General features: G+C 38.6%; 2 protein-coding genes across 6 annotated transcripts in view; both read left to right on the top strand.

Moving 5' to 3' along the window:
• Window positions 1-15: 15 nt before the first annotated feature.
• LOC108249709 (von Willebrand factor A domain-containing protein 5A) lies at window positions 16-9,111 on the top strand. Of its 5 annotated transcripts, XM_037979813.1 has the most exons (11): window positions 17-337; window positions 903-1,643; window positions 2,129-2,170; window positions 2,392-2,632; window positions 2,857-4,423; window positions 4,735-4,785; window positions 5,580-5,624; window positions 5,963-5,998; window positions 6,527-6,678; window positions 8,485-8,608; window positions 8,707-9,111. In XM_037979813.1, the coding sequence occupies exons 5-11, from the start codon at window positions 4,348-4,350 to the stop codon at window positions 8,784-8,786; spliced, it is 564 nt and encodes a 187-aa protein (XP_037835741.1). In that variant the 5' UTR covers window positions 17-337; window positions 903-1,643; window positions 2,129-2,170; window positions 2,392-2,632; window positions 2,857-4,347; the 3' UTR covers window positions 8,787-9,111. The 5 variants fall into 5 exon arrangements, with proteins under 5 accessions (XP_037835743.1, XP_037835741.1, XP_037835738.1 ...); XM_037979815.1 differs by lacking the exon at window positions 2,392-2,632 and having other exon boundaries at window positions 16-337; window positions 4,391-4,423; XM_037979810.1 differs by having other exon boundaries at window positions 2,392-4,423.
• A 1,580-nt stretch (window positions 9,112-10,691) lies between these two features.
• Window positions 10,692-11,737, top strand: part of LOC108249705 (von Willebrand factor A domain-containing protein 5A) — a 17,082-nt gene continuing 16,036 nt past the window's right edge. The window contains exon 1 of the mRNA XM_017439247.3: window positions 10,692-10,828. The gene's annotated coding sequence lies outside the window, so the exon portion shown is untranslated. The remainder of the gene's footprint in view (window positions 10,829-11,737) is intronic.

Raw genomic sequence — 11,737 nt, forward strand, 5'->3', positions numbered from 1 at the left:
TATCCATGTGTACAATGACTGACCCTGTAGAGGTGTGATTGGGACAATGGTCTCTCTGATCTGACTCTGAATGGTGTACAGTTGTTGGACTTCTGTGTTATTCATAATGAACAACATTTATGGGCAAAGGTTGGTGCTTACATGTGTTTGTTATCAGACGACCGTGGGACAAAGATCGATGATTGATTTCTTAATGACATCTTCACACCTGCAGTTGTAGATCTTGGAAACATTTGTAAGGTGAGGCTCAGAGCTGTGAGCTGATCACCATCTGGTGGTGAGTCGGATCCAGTGGTTGGGAAGACTGTTGGTCAGACCTGCTAAACACAAACAAGTGGTGAGAGTGAATGAGGTAGATCTGCTAAAGGTCCTTGTCCAAAAGATCTTCCATTCATTTCCTTACCATAAGTCTTTATGTATCCACTGTGTATCTTGCCCAATTTTTATATTCTGGACCCTAGCTCAAGTAACATTTCTTCAGGTGGACCTCACTGAATTTTAAATGAGCACTGCTCCAGGGTGTTGGAACGGAGCTCCAATCAGTTGTTAAACTGAATATCTAGAATGAGCTTTTCTTAGGGGGACATGAGAGTTTGGTTTTTCAGTGTACCTTAATTGTTGGACTTGCATAAGCCTTATGATTGTGTCTCTTGAGGGATTTTGTGGGCAGTTCTCAGGAGTATGGGCCTCTTTTGAGGGCTGTTTGTTTTCTGCTTTACCAAAGTAAGATCTGTGTCTGCATCCTTGGCAAAAAGTGGAGTAAGTGTCAGGAACAAGTTGATTCAAGTCTCTGTTGTCTCTGATCCTGTTTGTAAGTTGAGTTTCTGTTCATGAACACCACAGACTCAAAGGAGGGGTTGTCTTGTTTGGGAACTTCAGAATTACATATCTACTTTTTACAGATGGTGGGGCTGTGTTGGCGTCTTCAAGCCACAACTTTCAGCAGGAACTGAGGTGGTTTGCATCTGAGCATGAAGTGACGGGGATGAGAGTCTGCTTCTCTAAATATAAGCCATGGTTTTCAACCAAAAGTAATGTTAGCTTCATGTCAGGGATATTGAAAGATCAAACTGAGGTGGCTTGGGGTCCTGATCAGGATGACTTCTAGTTTCTTAACTTTGAGGTTTATGAACAGGTCTTGCTGGAAGGAGACCCTGAGGCAGATTCAAAACTTGCTTAACAGGATTACATAGTCCTTCTGATCTGAGAATATCACAGGATCCCCAGGACAACCTGGGCCTATGATGAATGTAAAAGTATTTTCCTTCATCACAAGTGGTAAAAACTAAAATAGAAGTAGCTGAGAGAAGAAATAAGCACTTTAGAAAATTGAATAATTGGAGACAGGTTTGAGTTAGTGTTTATTAAAATGTTTGATCTCCACCTGTAGAGCTTTCATCCTCCTGTCTGCAGATTAACAGTCCACAGGTTGGCTGCTCGCACTGTGATTCGATCCCTGGAGTTGAAGGAGAGACCACACAGAGGACAGCAAGACAATGAAGTGAAGAAGAAGGTGGTGGAGCTCAGTGTCCAATCAGGAGTGAGCAGTTCTTTCACTTCTTTCATTGCTGTTAACAAAGACAACAGCGAGCCAATTCAAGGACCTCTGCTACGCAGAAATATCCCAACACCTTTCTTTGGTGGTGAGTAACTTTGATTTTTATTGATTTTGTTGTGGTGAATTAAGAACGAAGACGCTTGTCTGTTCATTAAATATCTGATTTCTATGACAGAAACAATTGCTTCATAAAATTTTGTAACTGACATGAAATTGGTTGACATAAAGTCAACATTGTTGGTTTATTGAAATAATTGAAGATGTTGCAGTGTTTTTAAATGTGTTTTACAAATGAAAGAACACCGGAGCAATTGTTCAGATGTTGTGGATGCCCAAATAATTATTTTCCCCACTGTAGCTGTCTGATCGAAAAGCTTAAATCAATTCAACCAAAGTGGTAAACTTCCAAGTGAACAATGCTGCTTGTGTAGAATCAAAATCAGGTCAGCAGGTGGTCCTGAGAAACACGTCTTATCGTGCCAAATTTGAATGGGGCCAATGTACCAAAAACTTCAACAGTTGTTGTAATGAAATGTCTTAATCTCTCTTTGTTTTTGAATATCATTTAAGGTTCAGTTCTCATGTCGGCTGTGTGTTCTGCTCCATCACGTCGTAAGTAAAACATTAAATCTGATCATCATACCATTAAATAATCATTCCAGTTTAAATTATAATAACAGTACCTCGAAAGTTTTTATTTTGTATCCTAACTATGTTTTAGAGTAAAGTTACCTGTCTGAATGAAAGGCTTAGCATTCTTGAAATGAATACATATCACCCACCACCTTTTCTAACATGTTTAAACTAAGATGTTTTTATGCTCATGAAATCAGGGCAGCTGATGGTTGATATTCCATGCCAATATTCTGCATCTTTATTTGCAGATACATTTTTCCCTGACAAAGATGGAACAATTTAACAAAAAATACAAAAAAAAATTTTTTAAACATTTGAACAATGACTTAAAAACAAATATTCAGAACATTCTGACTTCAAAGAAATAAAGAAGAGTAGTTCTGCTCATAACAGCAGCTGCTGCTTCACTCACAGCCACTGGAGGGAAGAGATTCTCTGGTATGAAAACTATTGATAAAGTTGAACCTTGTAAACACAAAGGTCTTTAATAATTTAGCTCTGAGACCAGAACATATTCCTAACTTAGATACAGCTAAAGGAAGGTTTGCTAAATGAAGTTTAAGTTTATCCGCTAACTGAATAAATATAAATGGCTCTAAAACATGAGTACAAAGCTCATCATTAGCCCACAGACTGGTGACTACTGTCCTGGCCTACTGTAGCTCTTTGACAGATAGGGAGCGTACTGGTCATGTGTTTCATTTTGTGAACAGCAGCTGCAATGCTTTGCTGCCCAAAGATGTGCCTGTTTGAAAATTGGCGAAGTATGTGGGTGTGACCGATTGTCTTTACCTAAAAAATGGCAAATATCATCCTTTTCATTTAGTGTGATTGACATTGACCTCAAAAACTAATCAGTTATAAATGTAATTACTTAAAAATTTTCCATAAAAAAACTTTGTGTGAGAAGTAGGATCCTGTAAGAGATCATCTCCAACATTGGTTGGGTTGCGTTTTTTAATCTGGGCACAATTGTTTCAGCCTCTCCTACCATTAAAGATTTGAGGATTTGATCAATTTAAGGACAATGAGGACTCTGAGGTCTCTGATCTTCTCCACCAGGATTCAAACTTTCACTTTGTTTGTTTTTGACTCTTTCTTAATCAGTGTAACAATAACGGAGTGTATTCAGTTAAAAAACCTTGAAAACCTTTTACACAGTGCAGGAGGTTCAGCAACTTGCCCAGTATCACAGGGATTAACAACAGAGTTAAAAACAATTAAAAGAATTTGGGCTTCATGACTGGTGTTTAAAACCACATTTGATAAAAAAAGCAGTCTTAGTAGTCAGTTATAAATCAGTTATAAATGTGATTACTTAAGAATCTTAAAAAAAAACTTTGTGTGAACATTGGTTGGATTGCGTTTGTTAATCTTTTGAGGAATGCAGAGGTCTTTCTTGCATCTTCAGAATCTCACTGGGAAGTTCCGGCCTTTTTTTTTTCTGACTGTTCCCAACATAGACAGCTTTGTCTTCTGAAGTTCATCTCCAAGACAGTAGGATGTAAAGAAGTTGTCACATATAATCTTATGACCTTGCAGCCCCATAGTCATCTCCAATACCACACGCATTCCCTGATTCTTCTCAGGTGGTCCTCCAGGTAGCTTTCCAGTGTATACTTGTAGGTTCCATGCATAACCGGGTTTTGCATCGCAGGCTGTCCATATTTTGCAGGCTTGTTTGACATATACTGTTGAAAAGGACAGCGTCCTCTGAATGGAATGAGGCGCTCATCGATAGTAACATGGGGCCAGGATTATACAATAACGGCAGAATTTTGACCAATTTATCCCAGACATCTCTGATCGCTGCAAGTTTGTCTCTCTCACGTCGACCAGCTCTGGTGTCATGGTTGTCAAATCGAATCACTCGAGACATCATGTGAAATGTCTCCAAAGACATTGTTGCTCGGAAGATTGGTCTTCCATTCTCTTCCATAAACTTGCAGTTGCTTCACCCTTTGACCTGTATACTCCAGCTACTACCAGGATTCCAATGTAAGCATGCAAGTCAGTTGGATCCAGTGGCTTCTATTTCTCTTGAAAGACATGCCTCCCCTCCACGTTGGTCATGTCGAGGATTATCTTCTCTATAGGTGGGGATAGGAAGAGCTGAAATGCTGATTCAATATCATCAACTCTTGTGACAGGTGATGTGGTGTGGTGATGTTGACCATTTTATTTTACCATCTTTAGATGTCAATGTCCCCTCAGTGATGTGTGGTATAGGTGAGTAAAAGGATAATTGGTTTTGTGAAAATAAACATAATAAAGTAGATGTAGAACTACAGACAAAGAATAAAAATAGTATTTTTTAATCTTACCTTAAGTCATTTGCTTATTTCAACATTTTCAAGATTTTGTTGTGAGGGGGTTGCTTTGTTAGACATGATTACATAATAGATATTGATGATTAGAAAGTAATTTATTGCATTTAATTTGTATAAAAAAACAAAACTATATAGTTTGTGCCTGCTGTATTTTCATTTGCCTCTTTTGGTTGTAATGTAATGTTCTCATGTTTCTGAATCATTGTGAAGACTCATCTTCCAGGATGAGTGCAGCTTGTTATTCCCCACCAAATCTCATGGGTGAGTTAAAAAAAAAGTTACATGTTGTGTTTTCCATACAAACAAAATAACTAGTGTGAACTTCATACATATGATTTATTATCAGGTCTAAAGAATCCACATTAAAATCAGGTCCCTCTTTTTAGCTGATTGGAAACAAGTGTCTCTGACAATAAAATCCTTTAAGACAGATATCTCAAAATTCAATATAATGTACATGAACCACTGGAACAACCTTCAGTTTGTTACATTTATGGGGATAAATCCCTCTTATGGAAGAAAAATATCAGATTTAAAGACATTTGGAGCTGATTCTTAAGGCTTCCTTCACACAAGATGATGACCCTGCTGTGTTCCTCACAACCTCCACGACCTTTTAGAACATGGCTGAACCTGTGTGTTGTTATTATTATTGTTATTAGTGGTGGTGGTTCTTGCGGTCGAGGTATGTCCTGTTTTCCTCGCTCTGAGAGCTCAGTTTACTTTTTGTTTTAGATCTAGAAGCAGCCAACACCTGACATCAAAACAGCTTTTAAATCAGTTGCAGAAAAACAAGTTTCTATGAGCTGTAGCTCCAAAACCTCTCATTTTTTGGTTAAAGCTGAGTTTGACACACATTTTCTCTGCAACTGTAACTGTAGTATGTTTTTGTGAATTTAAAAAGAAAATCACAACTTTATTGTTGGTTTCAAATATTTCCTGACCTACATTTAAGCTTTGTGTGAAAAAATGTTTGTTCAAGATTTCTTCCTATTTATAACAACATTTTTGAAGATTTTGAATCCAATAATTCACTGAATCTCCTCTCTTGTTAGCTGAAGAGCCTCTGTCACTGCCCCTAGAGCTTCATTCAGATCAAAGTGAGTAAAAGTATTAATGACTTACTGAAAACATCATGGAGACAACATTGTAAATTACACCAAAGTGATTATTTTATTCTCAATTATTTGTGTATTTTAATGACTTTGTTGTGGCATTGTGAAAAGAAGCCACTCAAAAAAACCTTTTAATGTCTGTTGATGTAAGATTAATCAACAAAACAATCATCTAAAACTCACATTTATTGTGTTTTAATCTTATAGAAGAACCAGTGTTTAGTTTGTTCTTCCTTTGTTTTTTAAATATTTAAACAATTTCTTGAGATGTACTAATGTGTCGTCTTTTTTTGATTTTTGTTTTATTGTCTCTTGTTTCCCAGAAATGAAGAAGGCTAAGAGTCGTTCTTCAGGACAGCGTAAGTGAAAAACTTCATAAGAATCACACATTTCTTATCTGTAAACCAAACACCTTAGCAGACATCTTTCATCATCATATTTCATCTTTACCAACATTCTGCTCATTTACAGGTTCAGTATTTTAGTTTATTCATCATAATACTTTTTTTTGTTCAGAAACTCATATATTAATCTTTTAAGACGCAGTGTGAGGACTGAATGACTTTATACGAAGGTGGCGTGAAGTCGAAAGGCACAAATTTCTCAATCTAAGAAGATGAATGCTGCTCGCTAAGATCCAGGAAGATACTAACTACTTAGAAGTGCTTTAAACAACCCCCTGTATGCTAAGTGAGGAGAGGGTCCAAGTCTGGTCTCAATCTGAGCTGTCATTTCCATTCCACACTCCAGATAGACAAATGTAATCCATGAAGCATTCTCCAAATCAGGATTTACAATCAATACAGAAAGTTGAATCTTTGGTCTATCATTAGGCACCAGTGAAGTCTGTTTTTCTTTGTCTTATTCTCCAAACTTGTGTGATTCAGGGGAGTCACCTGCTGTCCCACAGCTCCAGAGAGACCCTCTGCTGCAGCTGGTCTCCCTGCAGAAGGCTTCTGGCTGCTGGCTGCTTGATGCACATCTGGCTGCTGTGCTGGGAAAGAGCAGTGAGGAGGTGGAGAAGTCCAAGCCTGCAGCGGTGGGTCATCGTTCCCTTTTGATTATCATTTGTGACAGTTATTTTAACAAGTTTCTGGTTAAAAATAAATAAATAAAATGTAACAGTTTTTGAAGCATAAATTGTAAGTTGTCTAAGTATTCACCATCATTGTTATTTTTTGTTGTTGTTGCTTTTGCCTACAACTTGCTGTTATGATTATTAGTAATGGACCTACACAAAATACTCCAAAACAGTAAAGTGAAGTGGAGTAAAACTGAAGTAATTCTAAAATATACAAAACTCAAAAGTGGTGCATGCGTATGTAAATGGTAAATTGCTTGCACCTGTACTGCGCTGTATGAAGTCCAAGGACTCCAATGCGCTTCACACTACATCCACACACTGATGGTGGTGAGCTACATTGTAGCCACAGCTGTCCTGGGGGGCTGACAGAAGTGAGGCTGCCACACATCAGCGCCACCAAACCCTCTGACCATCACCAGTAGGCAAGGCAGGTAAAGTGTCTTGCCCAAGGACCCAACGGCTGACATGGACGGAGCGGGGGCTCAAACCGGCAACCTTATGGTTACAGGACGAACCCCTATCTCCTGGGCCACTGCTGCCCCATATGTATTTACCCCCCTTTGTTTTTGTACCCCAACTATTATTGTTAGAAGTCACATAATTGGTTAAATAAGATCTTCCTGTGGGCAATCAAAGTGTCAAATTATCTAAGAGTTTGTGCATAAAAAAAACTGTATACACACCCAGACTCAACAGCAGTGCAACATCTGTAAGTAGTGTGGGCCACTAACAAGCTAGAGGCAGCATGAAGACCAAGGAACTCTCCACACAGGTCAGAGACAAGATTGTTGAGAAGAACACGTCAGGGCTGGGTTATGAAAATTTCCCAAAACCCTGAACATTCTTTAGAACTCCATTAAATCCATTATTAATAAAGTATAGGAAGATTCCAGCCAAACAAACCTGCCAAGAGACGATCGTCCACCAAAACTCACAGACCGGGTAAGGAGGGCATCAGTCAGAAAAACCTCCAGGAGGCTAAAGGTAAACCTGATGGAGCTGGAAGAAGGGAAGATTTGTCCATAAGACCGCTATAAGCTGCACAGAGCTGGGCTTCATGGAAGAGTGGTGTACAGTGAAAATCTGAAGGACTTGTTTTGAGTCTTTCTCAGATTTGAGACGAGGATGGCGGTTCACCTTCCAGCTAGACCACAACCTCAAACACTCTGCTGAAGCAACACTCCAGTGGTTTAAGGACGAACGGTTACAAGTCCTGGAATGGACTTCCCGGACATATGGTAGCAGTTAAAAAAGGACAAAGAGGCAGTTGGAGTAAGGACAGAGGACGCAGATCGCAGGGAGAAATGGAGGAGGATGACTCTCTGTGGCGACCCCTGAAAATTTCTGTTTGCAAGCAGCACCCAGCCAACTTGAAGGAGCTGGAGCAGTTTCATCATGAAGAATGGACAAATATTACAGTGGCTGAATGGACCAAGCTCATGGAAACATTTGCTGCAAAAGGTGGCTCCAATTAGTAGTAATCTGGGGCGTATGCGTACACATTTTTCCATTTTATTTATATTTTTTATTTTCTCATTTCACTTTATTAATCTGAAGTATTTGCACACATCCAGTACTAATAATTAAGTTAAAAATAAAATTTAGCAAATGTAAAATAAAACAAAATGCCAAGATGGTTGGGGATACATTTGCAACCTTCTGCAAACTTTAATTTTTCTCAGGTAAAAAGTAGCAGAATCTTTAACCTGTGCAAGTTTGTTGTATTTGACCATAATTAGTTTGTTTCTTTTTGTGAATTAGGGCAACAAGGACGTGTACGCCACCATTTTGGCTCTGATCTGGCTTCATGGTTTCAAACTGGATGCAAGTGAGGAGTGGGAGCTTCTGGCTGGGAAAGCTGCATCATGGCTTCATGCTCAGAATGGTAATGCCCACAACGACTGACTACTGTTTAACTGTGTGTAAAGGTTAAAAACATTTTTTTTTTTAACTTTTCTTTTTTTCTCTCCCTCTTATTTTCAGCTCCGTGTGTGCCAGAGTGTGTTGAAGCTGGAAATGCATTGTTGGGTTGCAGCGTGAAAAAAGAAACTCTTGGGCTCTAAACCTTTCCCTAAAGTGGCTTCACCTTCAGGGTTGTTTGACAGAAGCAGGTTTTGTCCTTCTAACAAGCTTTCTGCTGCAAATTACTGGTACAATATTTACCCACGTACTTACCACTGTGCCTACATATATTCTCACTGGGGCTTTTTCTGGAGAGATAAAGAACGCAAAGAACTTGCGTTTTGTTTTGCTGCTTCAACACTTTGTATCTGAAATGGTTGTGGTTTAAAAATAAATTGAATTAAGGAATTATATATGTAAACAATTAGGAGGGGTGTGATCGTGTGCCTGGTGAATAAACAATTAATCATCAATCATTGCTGTCAATCATCTTGTCTTGAGAATAATTTTTTTCCCATGTTTTAGTTTAGTCAAAATCATTCCATATTGAATAATGAAGAAATCAAATGATCTTTAGTTCACCTTATAAGTGGTGTATGTCAGGCCACTATAGATTTTGAAAATCAAAAAATAAACAGAAAACAAAAACAACTATTCAGCATTCTTATGGAGAACTCGGCATCTTTTTATTTGTTAAAAAACAAGCACAAATATTCCAAATGTACTGCACTAGTGTTGGCCTGTTGAAGATGACTTTTTCTTAAAGGTTGAGATTAAAAAAAGCAAGTCAAATAGATAAAAAGTTACTTATTTTTGTGTGTGAAAATGCAGAGTGAATGTTGAGTGCTGATGACTTAAGTGAAAAAAAGTGAAAGTGTGTTGACTAGTAGCTGAAGTTTTTAAGGTTGTCTGCAATATTTGAAGAAGGACAAACGGGGGGGGGGGAAAGCACAAGGAGACACAATAAACAGCATCCATAAACAGACTAAAAGAACGCATATGAAGATGAAGGATGCATAAAAAAGGACAAGGTGATTAAAATGACATAGGAGGCCTTTAAAAATACAAAGTTTGCATAAAACAAATAAGAAGATGGATTGTAGTTGCGTAGTGCTTTTCTATCCATCTGGAAGTCCCACAGTATCTTAGCCCTGCCATTTACCTATGTTAATTTGGAGTATTGTATAATTATTACTTATAATCACATGAAAATTTAAATCCGGAAGGCTTTGTACCCATCTGTTTTATTTTACGCAGCCACAATTAAAAATCCTCCCGACTGGGGTTAGGGGTGCAGATGAGGGTCATCCATTTCTCTGATTTAATTATCAGACCAGACTCAAGACAACCTCAACCCGTGGGAGGGAGAAAAAAGGGGACAGCCTTGTGCACAATATAGCAACTAAATAAATAAAACAACCTATATCCTGTTTTTTTTGTTTGTTTTTTTTTTCACAGAAAATGCAATGCAATTTGGGAAATTTGTGTGCTTAATACTTCAGGAAACAGTCCGCCCCTCTAATAATCATTGCTGAGGAGCTGCTACTGTACATAAACATAAAAAAGTACAGAAAAGGATTAGGGCCACCAAAAAAGAAAAAAAAATGAATCCTGACTTTAATCTCAGAATTCTGAATTCTGAGATGAAAGTCAGATTTCTGAGATTAAAGTCAGAATTCTGAATTTAAAGTCAGAATTCTTTTTTTCGGTGGCCCTAATCCTCTTCCGTAAAAAAAATAAAATGGACACAGGAATTTATTTTTTTAATAAATCTAAAAAACGCAAAAAAACAAACAAACAAAAAAAACAAACAAAGGCACATGAATGTAAATAGTTAAAGAAATATATAGAAGTTACAAAAACCGAAAGTCATAGCTGGTATATAAATGTCGTGAATGGTTGAAATAGCTGTAGTATACAAAAGTAACGCGTCCAAAAAAAAAAAAAAAAAACCCAACGGAATAAATTAAAAAAACAGGAAAACACTGTTCGGGATGTAACCGCCCCTGTTTGCAGACCCGTGTCATAAAGCGAGCGCTCCCAAGAGGCGTGGCTCTGACGTCATCATGCGGCTGAGCAATGACTTATATGGATCCATATGTCATTGCGGCTGAGCCACAAATATTGGCTCTGAAGCCCGGATACACTAGTACGGACTGAGAGACGCTCACCTGCGCGCGCGCGCAAGGTGTTTACAGCACAGGTAGGTGTGTTTTCTTTGAACTGACGCAGCCCAGCGTGGTGTAGAGTTGGCTGCTTGTCGCCCGCCGCCGGAGACTCTTGTGTGTTTGTTCTCACGAGTCACTGAGCGGATTTTAACTTAACTTTCAGAAAGTAATTATTTTCTCGACGGCTGTGCAGCTGATTTAGCTATTAGCATGAACCCAGTTTAAGGTGGCCGCCACACAGCTTAACAAGAAACACTCTGGACTCGGTCGAGTTTCCAGATACCGGACTCCAGTTTGGTGTGGTAGTAGCCGAGAGTCGTTCACGAGACGTTAACGGGTCGCGCGAGAGACAGCAGCGCACAAAGTTGAACCAAAACTGTCATTTCTCACCAGATGGTCTACAACTGTGTCATGAAAGGCGGGGTGGGGCGGGCGATATGCATTCTTCCAGTAAGCGCCAGGTCTTTAATTACAAATGTAAACTACACTGGGAGACATTTGGCGTAGTTAAAACGCTTAAGCTTGTGATTTGTCCCAGTGAGTTGGAGCGAGATTAATGACTGAGCTGACTTGGGTCATCCATTCGTAAAGACAACATTTCCAGTCTGACTCTAACTTCGTCCTCCTGACTACCAGCAGCTCCAATCTGTCCTCTGTGGAGGACATTTGTGAACCTGAATATCTCCCACCCACTGCATACTACTGAATGAACTCCTTAATGTGAAGGGCTGGGGCTAATTACCTTACAAAGACTGGGGAATTAAAAAAACAAAAACCAAAAAAAAACCCATTGTGATTGGACAATATATATATTATTTTATCTGGTAGTCAGGAGGTTCTTCATATACAGGTGCTGGTCATAAAATTAGAATATCATGAAAAAGTAGATTGATTTCAGTAATTCCATTTAAAAAGTGAAACTTGTATATTATATTCATACATTA

Source organism: Kryptolebias marmoratus, linkage group LG2 (assembly GCF_001649575.2).
Source record: "Kryptolebias marmoratus isolate JLee-2015 linkage group LG2, ASM164957v2, whole genome shotgun sequence".
Lineage (NCBI taxonomy): Eukaryota > Metazoa > Chordata > Actinopteri > Cyprinodontiformes > Rivulidae > Kryptolebias > Kryptolebias marmoratus.

Bases quoted from the DNA above. Each gene is read 5' to 3' on its own strand.
- LOC108249709 (XM_037979810.1), top strand. From the start codon at position 4,348: ATGTGGTGTGGTGATGTTGACCATTTTATTTTACCATCTTTAGATGTC. The intron at 5,999-6,526 runs GTAAGTGAAAAA...TGTGTGATTCAG, and splicing joins GAGTCGTTCTTCAGGACAGC to GGGAGTCACCTGCTGTCCCA. The intron at 6,679-8,484 runs GTGGGTCATCGT...TTTGTGAATTAG, and splicing joins AGAAGTCCAAGCCTGCAGCG to GGCAACAAGGACGTGTACGC.